Below are 17245 nucleotides of genomic sequence, written 5' to 3'. Positions count from 1 at the left end.
CTTTTGATCAATTTAATGCATCCTTGTTGAATAAAAGTATCAATTTTTCTGTAAGTTTTTTAAGAAACCTACGATTCTACAGTGTTTAATTGTCATAATCCATCTGATCCGAATCATTTGCATAAAAAGAGACAATTCTTTATGAAAACTGAGGATGTTTTTGTTCATATATTATAGACTATAAATAGCCTACTGTAATGAAAGGGAGACATCTATTGATCATTTTGAAGAGTGCACTTCTAGAAGGACCAACTTTATACATCAGTAAGTCTAAAGTTACAATCACACACACCACAATAAAATCAGAAACGTGCATACATATATACCATCCATTATTCTCACATTATACTAAATTGTCTTCTACGACAATCACGCTGAAAAAAATTATCAATAAATTATGACAACATGTTTTTACAATGCTTTAACTCATCAAAATAAGTTAAGCAATTTTCAACTTTCAACTAATTTAAGTTGAAATTACTTAAACAACCAAGTTGATTGTACTTAAAAAATTAAAGGCAGCAAGTCTTTTTTTTTTCAGTGTAAATATAATGTGAAATAAATGTCTTTTGTAATTTGTTGTTATAATAATGGCTTTTTTTATGTTAGCATGCCAATCACTACACCTCACCAGTCATAGGCAGAACCACCTGGCCTCATTAATTCATCATTAATTCAGTTATGCTAGGCTACTAAATCCAGAAAATGCAAGCTATGCTTACAAAAACTGCTGGTGCTTGCTTGCGTAGGTAATAAAACAAAGCTTACTTTTGTCATCTAATGCCTGTCAGGCATATTTTACCTCAGCATTGTAGATCAGAGAGCAAATGCCATGTAGGAAAGCATATTCAGAGCAAGTATCTGTTAATTGGCTAACGCTGTCACTACTGATAGGCCGCTCGGCTCTCATTGGATTAGTTGCTAAGCAACCTATTTGCTAAATGTGTTGTCATGGATTCAAATGTTCGAAACGGTCTGCTGACCACTGATAACAGGGTGGTGAAGGTAGGCTAGTGTAACACTCCAGCTCGGGATGCCCGAGGATGATTGTAGGCTATGTGTCGCACCTGTCTGACATTTGCAACTGTTCAAATATCTTCTGCGAGCGCGTGCTCGTCTCTCGTGATGCTGCATCATGATAGACAGCACGCATTGTGTAGACACGCACGTGAACAGCAGTCGGTTACTGACAACGTTTTACGACGTCGGTTACAAAGAAGAGCAAATCGAAGCGGCAGCTACATTAATTGTGTCTGTGTGTCTGCTCATTATATTTGGTTTCTCTCATTTGTGCTCATTTCACCCCCGGAATGCAAATTTTAATCCTGATTATTTCCGCCAGATTAGTGGTGCAGCAGAATAAGAGGGGGAATAATGCATTTACACCGAACAATTCCAGAATCTCACGTTTTGTCTTTTATAGGCCCGTTTAAGCGTAGGCTATTTCACTTCCTTTGTGTTTTGGTATGAGCATGATTGGTTTAGCAGCCTGGTGTGAAAATCGAACATTAAAGGTTTGCATAGATAGATGGTTGTCAAAAAATATCTGAAATTCAAAAGACGAAGAGCTCATTCAGAAACAGCCCGAGGGTTCAATACTGCAGCTCTACACCAAAGGGTCATTCAGTCCTATAAAATGCTCCATCTCAGTTCTCCAAAAAATTATACAATAATTTGCAGACTTTTTGATTTTTTTTAGTGGTTTTGTAATAACATAGTAGCTAGTTATAAATTCGTATTCAAAACTAAATGAACAGCAAATGTAAAAGCAAAGGAGGGTAAATAATACAAAAGAATGAAAGATCAAATGTACAAGCAAAAGAGGGCAAATGTGCAAAAGAACTGTGAAAGAAAGAAAGAAAGAAAGAAAGAAAGAAAGAAAGAAAGAAAGATCAAATGTACAAGCAAAAGAGGGCAAATATGCAGTAAAAGAAAAAAAGAAAGGCATAGGAAGAATGAGTGAAAGAAAGAAAGACTGTACAAGCAAATATGCAAAAGAAAGAAAGGCATACAGACAGAAAGGGAAAAAGAAAGAAGGAAAGAAAGAAAGATCAAATGTACAAGCAAAAGAGGGCAAATATGCAAAAGAACTGTGAAAGAAAGAAAGGAAGATCAAATGTATACAAGCAAAAAAGCCAAATATGCAAAAGAACAATGAAAGAAAGAAAGATCAAATGTACAAGCAAAAGAAGGCAAAATGCAAAAGAACAGTGAAAGAAAGAAAGAAAGAAAGAAAGAAAGAAAGAAAGAAAGAAAGAAAGAAAGAAAGAAAGAAAGAAAGAAAGAAAGAAAGAAAGAAAGAAAGAAAGAAAGAAAGGTCTCTCCCCCAAAAAAGTCTCTCAATTGTGACTAAAAAAGTGACTGCTATATCTAAAATTTCTTTTTGGTTTAATAACTGTTCTGTAAATGAATAAAGATTTTGTGAAAATACTCTTATTGGGACTCTGTTATAAGTATATTACTGTGTTATGCTGTAGAACAAGTGTAATTGTTATACATTTGGAACATACTGTATAGTGGCCAAAACAAGAGTGATGTTGTTTTTAATAACCCTAAAGTTCGATTAAACCATCAAAATATGAGGAAAATGTTTTTATTTTGTAAAATATTTTAAACATGAGGGAAGAACCAAACACTATAAACTGGGTTAAGGTATTTATCTGACAAAATTAATTTGGCAAAAAAGGGTTAACTACAGCTACAGGTTTTATTTATCAAAAAAAAAAAAAAAAAGATTTATAGAAAAACTAAAAGGTTACAGATTTCATTGGTTCTGTCTTGTTTTTGCATGTGTTGATAATTTCTTTGTATGACAGCCAGGCCAAAACGTTCTGAGCAACTACACAATGCTTACAAAATCTTTAACACATTTTTTAATAATATTTGAATAAAGATTGAAGATATACATTTTCCTTGGCCAGACATCACTGTAGCCACTACTGTATATAAACTTACATCAAAGTATACATTTTTATCAGTAGGCTATGTGTTTCCTGGGAATTGAACCCATGACCTTAATGTTGCTTTTTTACTGACATCTTCGACAAAAGATACAAGAGTTTGTTTCCTCCTTTTAAAAGTAGACAAGCATATTTATGTTGGTTATGATTTAATTTGCATATACATTTACCAGCATGGAAAGAACCAAACTACATCCTCACTTTACATGGATTTTCCTTCTCTTCCCATTCATCCGCTCAGAACTCTTATAGGTGCGCTGCGTCTGGATGCGGACTGAACCGGATTTACTGCAGGCTTATTCAGTGTGGCAACTGTTGGCACAACTGGAGGAAGAGATCCAGCCATGTCGTAATTGTTCTGAGAGCTGCGCTGTGCCTCTCAGACTCTCAGTGCAGGTTAAGTGACTGTCTTTGGCCACTGCCATGATTCCTTGGCGAACGAGCAGCGGTGTGAAACAGAATGATGTTGATTGTTCCCCGGGTCGCTCCATCATGCGTGTGGATTCCCGAGGCTTGTGTCTGCGCTATTGTGCAGCGCTTTACTCCAGATGCCAGTCATGCCACATCTAGCCTATTCCCAGGCAGAGAAATCAGGAGTGACGAGTGGCACCATGCCACCACACATTCAAATATTACTACTGAACCTGAGGCGGCATTGCAGCATAGTAAAAAAGAGTGTTATGTAACATCATTTACGTATTATATAGTATATACACTCACCAAAAGGATTATTAGGAACACCTGTTCAATTTCTCATTAATGCAATTATCTAATCAACCAATCACATGGCAGTTGCTTCAATGCATTTAGGGGTGTGGTCCTGGTCAAGACAATCTCCTGAACTCCAAACTGAATGTCAGGATTGGAAAGAAAAGTGCATGGTTGTTGGTGCCAGACGGGCCGGTCTGAGTATTTCACAATCTGCTCAGTTACTGGGATTTTCACGCACAACCATTTCTAGGGTTTACAAAGAATGGTGTAAAAATGGAAAAACATCCAGTATGCGCCAGTCCTGTGGGCGAAAATGCCTTGTTGATGCTAGAGGTCAGAGGAGAATGGGCCGACTGATTCAAGCTGATAGAAGAGCAACTTTGACTGAAATAACCACTCATTACAGACGAGGTATGCAGCAAAGCATTTGTGAAGCCACAACATGCACAACCTTGAGGCGGATGGGCTACAACAGCAGAAGACCCCACCGGGCACCACTCATCTCCAATACAAATAGGAAAAAGAGGCTACAATTTGCACGAGCTCACCAAAATTGGACAGTTGAAGACTGGAAAAATGTTGCCTTGTCTGATGAGTCTCGATTTCTGTTGAGACATTCAGATGGTAGAGTCAGAATTTGGCGTAAACAAAATGAGAACATGGATCCATCATGCCTTGTTACCACTGTGCAGGCTGGTGGTGGTGGTGTAATGGTGTGGGGGATGTTTTCTTGGCACACTTTAGGCCCCTTAGTGCCAATTGGGCATCGTTTAAATGCCACGGCCTACCTGAGCATTGTTTCTGACCATGTCCATCCCTTTATGACCACCATATACCCATCCTCTGATGGCTACTTCCAGCAGGATAATGCACCATGTCACAAAACTCGAATCATTTCAAATTGGTTTCTTGAACATGACAATGAGTTCACTGTACTTAAATGGCCCCCACAGTCACCAGATCTCAACCCAATAGAGCATCTTTGGGATGTGGTGGAACGGGAGCTTTGTCCCTGGATGTGCATCCCACAAATCTCCATCAACTGCAAGATGCTATCCTATCAATATGGGCCAACGTTTCTAAAGAATGCTTTCAGCACCTTGTTGAATCAATGCCACGTAGAATTAAGGCAGTTCTGAAGGCGAAAGGGGGTCAAACACAGTATTAGTATGGTGTTCCTAATAATCCTTTAGGTGAGTGTATAAGTGCTTGAAATGATTGTGAATATACATGCGGTATTGCTATTAATTAAATTACCATTTAGGCGCCTTTATCCAAAGCAACCTGCAGTGCCTTCAATGTATTTTTTTATTTGTGCAATCCCACTGTAAAAAAAAAAAAAAAAACTTGTTGCCTTAAATTTTTACGTACAGTCAACTTGACTGTGTAAGTCATTTCAACTTAAATTGCATTAAACTGGCTTAAAAATTAGCTGAATCTCGTATAACTTAAAAAATTTAGTTTAAAATGGCTTAACTTATTTTGATGAGCTGTAGTAATGTAAAAACATGTTGTCATGACTTATTGACCATGTAATTTTGTTTTTTACTGTGTGCTCTAACAGAATACAGCAACCCCTAGCATCGATTAAGAGCATTACATGATTGCAAATCTAGCAAAAGTGCAATTGGAGACTCGAAGAAGAAATTCAGCTTAATTAGAGTTTGTATGGTTGCTGTACTGGTTTGTCTGAAAAGTCTTAACCCCTCAACTGTAACTGAAAGCATTTTTTTAAGTATGAAAAAGTTATGGAAGTTTAAATTTACTGTAAATCAAATGTACTGTAGCCTACTAAATATTTTTTATTTTTTACTATAGACCTTATGTAGCCCCGCCCCTTTTCAGCGCTGCGCTCGTTGTCTTTTGACTTCCGGTTTTATTTTCACAGCGATCTTGCGTATTAATGAATGAACGGCTCGTTTTAAAATCTTCCCGGTCTACTGACATTTGTTAAGACATCTGATTTAAACATTACAATCCTCATGATAACTTTAACTTTATATTAAGTAAATCCACTTCAAAAGCTACCCTATTATCTAAGCTAGCTCTTGGACAGCAATGGCATAGAAATATATATAGAGCGACTGCAAAAACGGAAGTTCAAAGACAGTATTCTAAAGATGGCGGCGCCCTTGTTTCCCTGGCGCATAAGGTCTATACAATTACTATAAAATCAAAGCCACATGTGTGTCTAACCAAGTTGTGTTACAAATTTGAAGTTGATATCACAAAAGTTCCTATGAGAATTTGTTTAGGCGCTGTACCAAAAATAGCCACCGGGTATTTCTCACATTCCATTGAATTTTGATTTGATGCATTCTCCTGTAACAGATGAATACATTTCTGTCCAAATATCACTTCTATCACAAAATATGGAACATTGAGACTCAGGCCTTTCCGATGATATGTGTTTTGTCAAGATTAGAAAAGGTTTTGATTATAAAGTAGTTAAAATAAATTTTGTAATATGAAGCATAAAATTTAAGTCGTAAGCTTTAGAATGATACCTAATGGTGATTACTAAAATATGTAAATATGTGATATGAAAAAAGGCGTTAAAAAAAAGAGCGCCAAGCGGAACGGTGACAGTTACTGAAATATTTATTGGTTGGATCCTCTGCATAAAGAGGCATTCAGGTTTGTAAAAAAAAAAAAAAAAATATTGGGATGTTTATAATTTTATGCTGCATGTTAATTATTTAAAGCTTAATCATGCAATCATGCATTGCTGTAAATGAGTTTTAGATTAAGTGGTTGCTGTTTACTTTTACATAGCCTTTTTGCCAGCACTTTTTTCTGGGCCCTATGAGAAGGTTATATTACTGATTAAATATAAGTCTCTTATGCTCACCAAGGCTGCATTTATTTGGTCAAAATACAGTAAAATTACACATATTATTACAACTTAAAAATAACTATTTTCTATTTTAATGTATTTTAAAACATCATATGTTGGCAAAGCTGAATTTTCAGCATCATTACTCCAGACTTCAGTGTCCCACGATCCTACATAAATCATTCTAATATGCTGTTGTGATGCTCATGAAACATTTTATTATTATTATTATAAATGCTGAATCAGTTGAAACAAAAAAACCATGATGCATTTTTTTCAGTTAGCTCCAAAGAACAGCATTTATTTGAAATCTTTTGTAACATCATAAATGTCTTTACTGTCACTTTTGGGAAATTTAATGCATCCTTTTGCTGAATAAAAGTATTAAATAAGACCTTGCTGAATAATATATTGTATTGTCCTCCATTTTTCCCTAAAGCGATCTGAATCCAGGTTTTTATTCTGTCTCGGGGTGATATGAGTGTGGACACCTGTCTGTGTGATGCACCTGGAATAATCTTAGTGTTACTTAAGTATCGCCACAATGTATGCATACAAAAAACAATACTGTGACATTTCACGTTTGCTGATTCTGAGATTCCTTTGTGCTGGAGAAGTAGAGGGCAACTGAGATGGCATCAGGTGTGTGCGTGTTTGGGCTCTTTCTCATAATAAGTGAAAGAACAGTGATCGGGGTAGACTTGACCTTGGACTTGCAGGCAAACACAGATCTAATACCCACTAATACACAGTGAACTTTAAATGAACATTGCCTATTAAAAAAAAAAGAAGAAGCTCTTTGGGGCTCATGTCCCTGTAGGCTTCATTCTGACACTCACACTTCCTGAAGTCTTTTTTCCATCATTCTCTGTGACTGCTTTAGGTCCCTTAAGCAGTATATGTGGTGTGTGTGTGTGTGTGTGTGTGTGTGTGTGTGTGTGTGTGTGTGTGTGTGTGTGTGTGTGTGTGTGTGTGTGTGTGTGTGTGTGTGTGTGTGTGTGTGTGTGTGTGTGTGTGTGTGTTGCAAGCAAACAAACAAAAAAGCCATTGATGACTTGATTCCAGCTGTTTATCTTTGTACAGTATACATGGTGACAAATAGGCTAATATTATTCATCATGAATGGATAGCCTACATTTAGAGTGCACTGACATTTTTAAAAAGAGCTGCTCTTCTCTTTTTAAATTCTCAAAAAAATGGGTTTGTACACCCAAGCAAACTCAAACTATGCATCTATACATGCATAACATCTCCATGCATATTTTCATGTTGATGCTTTGCCTGGCCTACTTGGTCGAGTTAAAGGAGATCATGATTATGTAATGTAGCTGTGTTGGAATATGTACTGTTTCCACACACTTGAATGAGCTTTAAGAAAATGTCACTGGACATAGAATTACGCCTACAAAATGCTGAATGGTAAACTGAATAAAACCAAATGCAGAGACTGGGTTTATCTTGTCAATGCTATCTGCTAAGTTTGAGAGGAAAAAAATCCCACTTAAATTACAATAGCAATTGACAGAAATGTTCTGTCAATATTTGATTCCCAGTCAAACGTATTTTGGACTGACAAAACTACATTTTATAGTCAAATAAATTGTAATTTGATAACATCGTCCAATAGAGAAAAACATTATGGTCACGGTTCATTTTGTTAAATCCAATCCGCGTCTGTCTCCATGGAGCTCCAGAGCGTCTCTCAATGCCGAACACACTCGGCTCTTTCCGTAAAGAGGAACGGTTTTTGCCGAAGACACTCGGCTCTTGCCCTTATGGAGATAATAGGTAGTTACTCGTGGAGGAGTAGTTATAACCGTCTCTCGGCTCTTTTCGTTTGGAGAAACGATTAATGCCGAAGTCACTCGGCACTTTCCGTACGGAGGCGCGATTACAGCCGATTCCCTGCTCTGCGCTCGCGACTCTGGCAAATCACTCATTAAGCGTTGTTTTGGTCTTGTCCTATCCTACTTACAAGCGCTTTTCTCTCCAACAAGAAAATGGATACCGCTAACCAGGTAGGAAATATGTTAATGTTTGTGCATTTGACAATATTGAAAATCACGAGAAGTGTTTAAAATGTAGTCGACTGAAATGTGCCAAATCAAACTGCATCAAATGACGTTATTGATGTTCTTTGTTTTTACTACAGATTGTGTCACTTGGGACATTCCAAGTTCTTAAATTACCTCTGGGATTCATCCGCGTTCTGGAATGGGTAAGTGTGCGTAAAACACGCGTTTTTCCTCTCACCTTTCTCAAACTCTCTTTCTTTTACTTTTCTCAGTTGGCTCAATAAACTTGGTCCAGGCATGTGTAGGGGAGATAGAGGTTTTTACAATCGTTTTCTTTTCTTTTTTTAACCATCATTCTTATGTTGTAGTCAGTTTTGAATAAGTAGCTAGCCTATTTGCCACAGCCATATTTATAATAGGTCCCTTAATCCATTTGGGCATTTCTTTGTATCGGAATTGGGCACGTTAAAAGGAACCGTTTTGAACCGTGTCATTTATTTTAAACATGTAAATTACTCCTCATAAGTGTAAGTGACATATTCTGCTGATGACATGATCAATCCCATTTAAATGAACCGAGGGGCTCGGGTTTATATAATGCACCAGCAGTCAATTTTTTCATGGGTTCTGCTCTTACTCGTTTTTTACTGCAATAAAGAGGAAATTGGTAAATGTAAATGGAGTCAATTTTAAGATGACCTCTAAACTTGATGTCTACGTAAATTGAGTGCAAATTGTTAATATATAATTGGTGATAGTAAGGTTTACCATTATGCTAAAATCACTGCAGATTTTTTTTTGCTTTCTGCACATGGTCTGTCCATGCATAAAATGTGTTTTTAAACAAGCAGATGTGTATATACATAGCAAAATACATTTGCTTTGATATTTATTCCTTGTGCTAAGCTGATATTTGTGCAGTATATGCAATATATAATGGAGTATATACTGGGACTTGTTTGTTTGCATAATGTGTCACTTGTTTTATACTTGATGTACTTGATATACTTGATACTGTGAAACCTGAAATTACTATTCTGCCACTAATTGTAGCCTCTAGTGTGAAAAAAAGAAGCTAAAATGTGTTTTCCCACGGCCATCTGATCTGGGAAGTGTGTGCCATTCGACTTGCCATGGTGTCACACTCTGATGCTCTGACATAATCTAGTTGATGAGACTCAGAAAGTATCTGATCTATAAGGACATGTCCAGTTGTACAGTGTATGTGTGTCCTTCTGCAAGTCTTTCTGGACTGTTAGTGGCAATATGTGGCTTTAGTACCCTATTATCAGGTTCTTTGCACAACAACAGGATTCACAGAAAGCAAAACTTATAGAAATGGTATTTTCATATGAGATGCTATCATTACCATATGGCAAGACATATGTGCAGAGCACTTGCAGCTCTTAAAGCTAATTTACTGTGCTAAGAAAAACAATTGTGGTCTGGTCTGCCTTAAAAAACGATTTAAAATGGCTAATTTATTGTGTTATGACCTGTTCCACAGATAGAATTAATAGAATAGAATAGAATAGAATAGAATAGAATAGAATAGAATAGAATAGAATAGAATAGAATAGAATAGAATAGAATGCACTCTTAGGAAAAAGAGGGTTCAATGGGCTATGTGTTTTTGACTCAGTTTTAAAGATCTTTTAAAGAAATATCTTAAATGATTGCAGAATACTTTCATGTTTCATGGGTTGTTTAATTAGTGATAAAGCATGTTTACTAACCGTTTAATTCATAAAACTTTATTTAAAAAAAATATTAAAGCAAAATTAATTAATTAAAACTAAATTCATTAAATTATCCCATTCTCATGATGGGAACTCCTAAAAGGTTCTATCAAGCGCCTGACAGAACCCTTTAATGTTTTTCTTCTAATAGCGTAGAATATATATATATATTCTTTTTTTTTTTACATGAGCAATGTCTTCTAATTTTGCAGATATTTTATTTATTACATCAAAAATAGAATTTCTAAGCCTCCCCTGTGCTATCCTTACTGTTCGCTGCAAAGTCAAAAGGTCAAGTGCTCTCTCAGTCCCTTTTTCCGTCATTAAACTGTATGGAGAGGAGAAAATTAAAACATTTACAATGCCAACCATAAACGGCTCTGAGCTATGAGCTATGCAAATGTGAGGCAGGCATAAGTGGCAGCGCCATTTTGGATAATTATTGCAATTGAATGCTGGGGGATTGGAGGATGTGATGCATCTTCTCCTGAGGAAATTAATCTCCCCGCTCTCCATTTGAAGTGTCCTCTGAAAAAAAAAAAAATTAGAAGCTTATCACTGGGGAAACATGCTGTCTTAATCACTTTTGGTCACACAGTGTTTTTTCTCTGTGTGTTTCTGTCTGTATCTCTCTCTGCAGGTCTTTAGTTTAGTCTCTGCCTCTGTAGTTTCCTCTCTGCCAGTTTTTTTTTTTTTTTTTTACACAGTGATTCCTGCACAGACGCCTCTTGATATTTTCTCCCTCCCTCTGTCTCTCAAAAGCAATTATTTGTGAATCGTGATAATTAACCAATTATTAGGCTGTTGAAATTAGATGACTCACCGAGACCAATGACACATATTAAAATATGCAAAATGATGTATTATGGACGAGTGGATAAATGGTTGGTTGGTTGGTTGGATGGATGGATATAAATGTATGGATGGATATATAATAATATAATTTAATGATATAGGACTGCATTCAACAATACACAGCTAGCCGTGAATTATCCCACTTATACCATGGACTTTTTCCAGCGTTGACAAGTTAAAGCTGTCATTGATGTTTGCAGTGCTAAATTTGACTGGAAGGGTTACAATTTTCATTTGTTAGATATAGCATTCTGTCCTCTTTAAATCAGACACAGAGATAAAGTAGCGCTGTTACATTAATTTGTATGAATTATAACATTTGTCTGAATGAATTAGCCTATCGCTGGATCGAGAGAGAGAGAGAGAGAGAGGCTCTGTTTACACCTGGTATTAAGATGCATTTTGTACTGACCTAATCAGTAAACATTATGAGAAGTGTGCTAACCAGACGGCCAGGATTTATACTTTGTTGGCTGAAGACCCAAGTTTGGTTTGAAGATGAAAAATGTACCAAGCACAATGTTCTCTCACCATTCCTGATTTCTAACACACACTCGCAGCGTTCGCCGTGGTCTTGCTGCTGTCAGAGCAGAAATTAAAGCTGGTGCTTTTCGTGTTTTTCCGTTGTCTCCGGGCATGTTCATATGTAAATTGCAATAAAAAATAGTGATCTCTAAATTAGGCTATTATAGACAGTGGACTAAACGCTACTACAGTTAGCCATCTCATTCCAAGATCTTTTTGTGTGAAGTTAACAAATCCATCACACTCAATTTTTCATAACTCGCCTGTTTGTACTTAATAAACCAATAAAAACATTTGGCGCGAGGTCACAGCGTTTGGGTTTGCGCGCTCACGAGGTTTGCGAAAAGTAAAGGCTACAGGCTAAAACACTCGAGGTTAAAGCGGCGTCTCTTCGGAGCTGTCATTTTCTTAAATGAGCTGCGGCAATGTTTCAAATGAGCTTCTGACGCTAGACAAACATCTTTATTTTCAACGCGATTACCTTGTACCCAAACCATTTCGAAACTAAGGAGCCATTTGTCCTCCGATTACATACAAGCTCCTCGGCGCCGCGTTTGCGGGACTCATGTTTCGCGCTGTAGGGGATTTAAAAAAAGTGACGTGAGTGTGTGTGTGTGTGTGTGTGTGTGTGTGAGTGTGAGCGGGAGGTAGAGCGGCAGAGAGATGCGACGCGACAGAGTTGCGAAATTGCAGGCGCGGCTCGAAATGGCTGTTATTTCAAATAGCGTAGCATGTTTTAAACTAATCGGTTAACCGGTTTCAACCGGCTAATGAGGCTCGGTGGTCGGTCAAGAAAAATTTTAGTTTTCGCCATCCCTACTTGTGATCCAATCGACCAAACGCATCTAAATACCAGGTGGAAACAGGGCCAGAGAGAGAGAGATGTGTGTGTGTGAATTACCTGCATCTGTACAGAGTCTCTCTCTACTGGCAATGAAGCTGTGAGTTTAAAACAGACATTAAAATCTCTTTGCTGCTTAATGTAATGTGGCAATTCAGTTCCGAAGTTCATTTATTGATAAAAAATTGCGGGCAACATTGACAAGTTTCTGTCCTCCTGTTTCTGTGTGTTCGCAGCGCGATCTCCAATGTATGCGAGTGACCTACGTGTGAGTGTGCTTCAATGAAAGCAGCGCATTAATATAGAACGATGATTAAACTATTGTGCATTAAATGTTTTTTATTGCACACCTTCCAATCAGTCAGAAAATACATTTATATTTTGTTATCCATTTTATCCATTTTCCAAAAAGCTTGTCCGATGTAAGATCGGGTGGATGCCTGAATATTATATTATATTATATTACAGACAAATACAATAATAATTGTATTTTAAAAACAACATTAAATTATACACATTATTTGTTTTCTATGGCTAAGAAACCGTAAGTAGTTTATGAAGTCAATTCATACAGTCGATTTATTTGAAACGTTTTTTGACTGCTGAGACTGAGCAGACTGGTGATTCATTGATGTAAAGTTGACTGACAGGATGGTAGAAGGTTTTACAAATTCACAGAAGAAATGTTCTTTGACTTTAGATGTTCATCAAGTTCACTGGAAAGGTTGACTGGCTTTGGGCAGATGTGCTTTGGCTGCCTGTGCGCAGATGTGCAGAAATTCATCTGTGAAAGGTTGGCTGCCTCTCTGTTTTTCGATCTCGAATGAGGCAGTGGTTTCATGACCCACCTTTTTGTCACATGGATAAGACACAACAGAGGAAAGACTGAAGAGCTAAACCCACACTATCTTGTGACTTAAAGTCCTGTAAAATATAATGAATAGTAGAACAACAGCTGTAAATCTATAAAACATTTTTGTTAAAATCTTTGAAGAACCAGTTCTTTTACATGTTTTGTGATTAGTTTATGACAAAAGCCAGTGGCAGGGTCAACACATAAGCTCCAACCTATATGCAAACAAATATACAGTCGGATTGCATCCTGGTCGGGTGTCCGATTCTGACTAACCGCTGTGACAGTTACCTCAGGGCAGGGGGAGGGGCTTGTGATATCATGTGACCAAGTAGCCATGGAAACTCCATAGGGAGACAGCAACTGAGGAAAAGAAGGGGGGACAGTGTTTTAAAAATAAAATGAGATTTTATGCCTACTTATGATCAGTGAAGCATACAAAGAGCGCCCAGATACACACTGGCTGAGTGTGTACAGTATAGGCCTGAGTGCATTGTACAGACTGGTAATGATCTCTGGGACCATTCAACACAGCTTATCTTATAAAACAATACTTGTAGTTTGCAAATTGTGTTCCAGCTGTGTAGAGAAAGACACTCATGTTCTATTTATAGACTTATTTAAATCCCTTAAACATTGTCTGTGTTCATCAGGTTATCTGGTTAATGCTAAATCACTGTTTTTAGCCGTCTGGCATCTTGCAACTAGACTGATGCTTCCGTGCGAGAACATGGGATATTTTTACTCTTGCCACATACTGTGGGAATCATTGGAATGAAGCGTGGCATGAATGCAGCGGTTGGGGGATGGAAAGGTTTGGCTTTTGTGTGTATGTATATGCATGTGTGTGTGTGTTTACATTCAGCAGCATTTAGAAACATTCAGGAAGTACGCTGTCTGAGAGTTCAATACGGGCTGAAAGTGAAGAGGTTAACTGGCACGTCACTCTTGAGCGTGTTTTGTGTGTTCACCCATGGATAAGAGATGAGTGGATGCTTTAATGTGACACAGGTGCATTCTGATCTATATCCACTGACAAAAACAACAAAATCATTTTTAAAAGCAGCTTAAATAGGATCACGTTGTTCTTTAGAGTTCACATCTATTATGCAGTTCTCTTTCAGTTGCTGTACTAACATTTCTTATTCTTTTTCTACTTTCCTATAAGCTCAATAGAGCTGTGATCATGGTAATCTACTAGTTGGTTAGTTTGTTGTCTGAACAACTAGTCAAGTAGTCAAATATAAGTATGCAAGGTCGCGTGCACTAGATATCAATCAGTACTTTTCTTTTTCTGCCATCTTCAATTTTTAACAACTGACCTTTTTCCTGAATTATAATATATATATACAGTATATATACAGTATATATATATATATATATATATATATATATACATATATAGTACATATATATATATGACCTATAGATAGATAGATAGATCTATTATAGATAGCTAATTAAAAATATGAATCAATACTAATCAAATAACACACACACACACACACACACACACACACACACACACACACACACACACACACACACACACACACACACACACACACACACACACACTCACACACACACAAGAAAATAATAATATTTATTTTTACATAACGTTTTTTAAAGTACAAAGACTGATATTTGTATATTCTCTAAGCTGTTTGGTGCTTTAAACACACCAGTAGTACCGTAAAATCATTCATAAGATCTCAGGCTCTCCTTTTTTCCTTTCCCTCCATCATTTTGCTCCTCTCTCTCTCTCTTTCTCAGAGTTGCTGTGTGTCTAAGAAGTCAGTGGGTCTGTGTTGGTGTAATCTTCTCCCCCTCTTCTCCTCTCTGCGCTCTTCATCTTTGCCCTGCAGAACACAGCTGGGGAAGCTTGATAAACAAGCCACGGCATCGTAACACTCACCCGCTCGTAGTCACACCAGTGTGCGCATGTGAGAAAGAGCGAGACAGGGAGAAAGTGAGAGCGGAGGGATGGAGAGGAGAATGCAGCTGTAATGGATGAGAGGAGAGGGGGTGGGTCTCCAGAGCTTCTCGCCATGCTTGAAGCGAGTGTGTTCAGGGCTTAGTTTGTGTGCTTGTTTGTTTGGGCAAGCATGTGCTTATTCATGTGAGGGTGTGCATCTAGTGCAGTGATGTGAGCGTCATTGGCTCACACTACACACCAGGCTTGTGCACAATTCAGAATTGAATTGAGAATGACTCCTTAATTCCAATTAAATTCTTGAATTTGAATTGAATTTGAATTGATGTCAAAAACAGGATCTAGAATTACAATTCGAATTTGAATTAAAGGAAGCAGAATTGCAATTCAATAAAAATTCAAAGAAATTCATATACATATTTGTATATTTAGATATGATTGCATTATAATATGTGGGGTGGCAGTGGCTCAGTGGTTCATGTAGGTTGTCTACAAACCGAAAGGTTGGTGGTTCAATCCCCGGTTCCACTTGACCAAGTGTCGAGGTTTTCCATGAGCAAGACACCTAACCCCAGACGAGCTGGTTGGCGCCTTGCATGGCTGACGCCGTTGGTGTATGAATGAATGAATGTGAGGCTATGGCGCTTTGGCGGCCATAGGTCTGTGAAAGCGCTATATAAATGCAGTCCATATACCATTTAGTCACAGAACAAATAATTAAGTTTGATTTATTGTAATTGTAATTTTTTGGAACATGATGGAACATGACTCCATTTCCCAGAATGCTTTACTTTAACCAAGTATTTAAAATGGTTGCTAAACAATTTGAGGTGGACATTTGTTTGAAAGCACAATTTGATGGCCAACACTTACAACTTCACTCTGCACCTGTTGAGAGAATCTTTAGTGTTGCAGGAAAGATATTCAGACCAGAACTGTGCAGACTCAATGAAAAGGAGTTGAGGAGCTATTGAGAATTAGATGCAACAGTGTTGCTCAGTAATTTTTTGCATTGGAATAAATGATAACTTCATTTACAACAACTTTGTGTTTGTGTGATTACTTTGAAATGAAAATTACATTGGAACAAAACTAATTAAACAACACTGAGGGGGTAATTTATTTCAAGAATTTGATCAATATATATTTTAGAACAAAATGTACGCAGGGTTGAGGAGTAAATAGTTATGTGAAATGAAATTTCTGTTATTAAATTAAAAAATTAAAGTAATTGTATTTAGTTGTATTACTGAGGTAAAATGTTTAATTCAACTAGTTACTAATCAACTTAAAACGAAATTGCTTTGCTTTGATAAAGTTATCCAAATAAAGTAATCCAAACCACATTTATAATGGGTAACTAATAACAGTAAGCAATAACATTTACAAAGTAACCTTCCTAACACTGAATGCATGCGAGACTCAACACATTCTTTCTGTTGTGTGACTGTGTGGAATTTCTTTGAATTGCCATGAATTTAATTCCACTTCCTGTCATTCCAATTCAAATTCAATTCAATGTCCTGTGGGGCGGAGTAAATTCAATTCAAATTCCAATTCATGAATTGAATGGAGGCCAATTCTGAAATTCTGAATTTTGCACAAGCCTGCTACACACACATTCACACACATGCTTGAGACTTTGACTCATATGGTACTGACACTTGCGGCATAATTTTTACTACCACAAACATATATATTTTTTTTTAAAGCAAAAATTTTGGTTGAGGCACTTACAAGTGAATGGGGTCAATCTAAAATAGTGTTGTTGTTTTTTTATATATATATTTTTAATTTTCATTTTCTTTAAATATAATTTTTATTTTGCTTTAATTGATTTTTATTTCAGTTTTAGTTTTTGTAATTTTAGCACTTCATTTTATTTTATTTGATATAGTTGCCAACACTGTAAAAAAAAAGGTATTTTTTCAAGAAAATACTATTTCAGTGTTTCTACTTTACAATTTCACATTA

General features: G+C 36.9%; 1 protein-coding gene across 1 annotated transcript in view; it reads left to right on the top strand.

Moving 5' to 3' along the window:
- Positions 1-8507: 8507 nt before the first annotated feature.
- synpra (synaptoporin a) overlaps positions 8508-17245 on the top strand; it is a gene marked incomplete at both ends in the record, with an annotated part of 36008 nt that continues 27270 nt past the window's right edge. The window contains 2 exons of the mRNA XM_081357601.1: positions 8508-8525; positions 8660-8725. Coding sequence (XP_081213727.1) covers positions 8508-8525; positions 8660-8725 — 84 coding nt within the window. The remainder of the gene's footprint in view (positions 8526-8659; positions 8726-17245) is intronic.

Source organism: Scardinius erythrophthalmus (assembly GCF_964197995.2).
Source record: "Scardinius erythrophthalmus genome assembly, chromosome: 25".
NCBI lineage: Eukaryota > Metazoa > Chordata > Actinopteri > Cypriniformes > Leuciscidae > Scardinius > Scardinius erythrophthalmus.
Note: the sequence above shows the minus strand (reverse complement) of the source record. Positions and strands in the feature narration are given on the sequence as shown.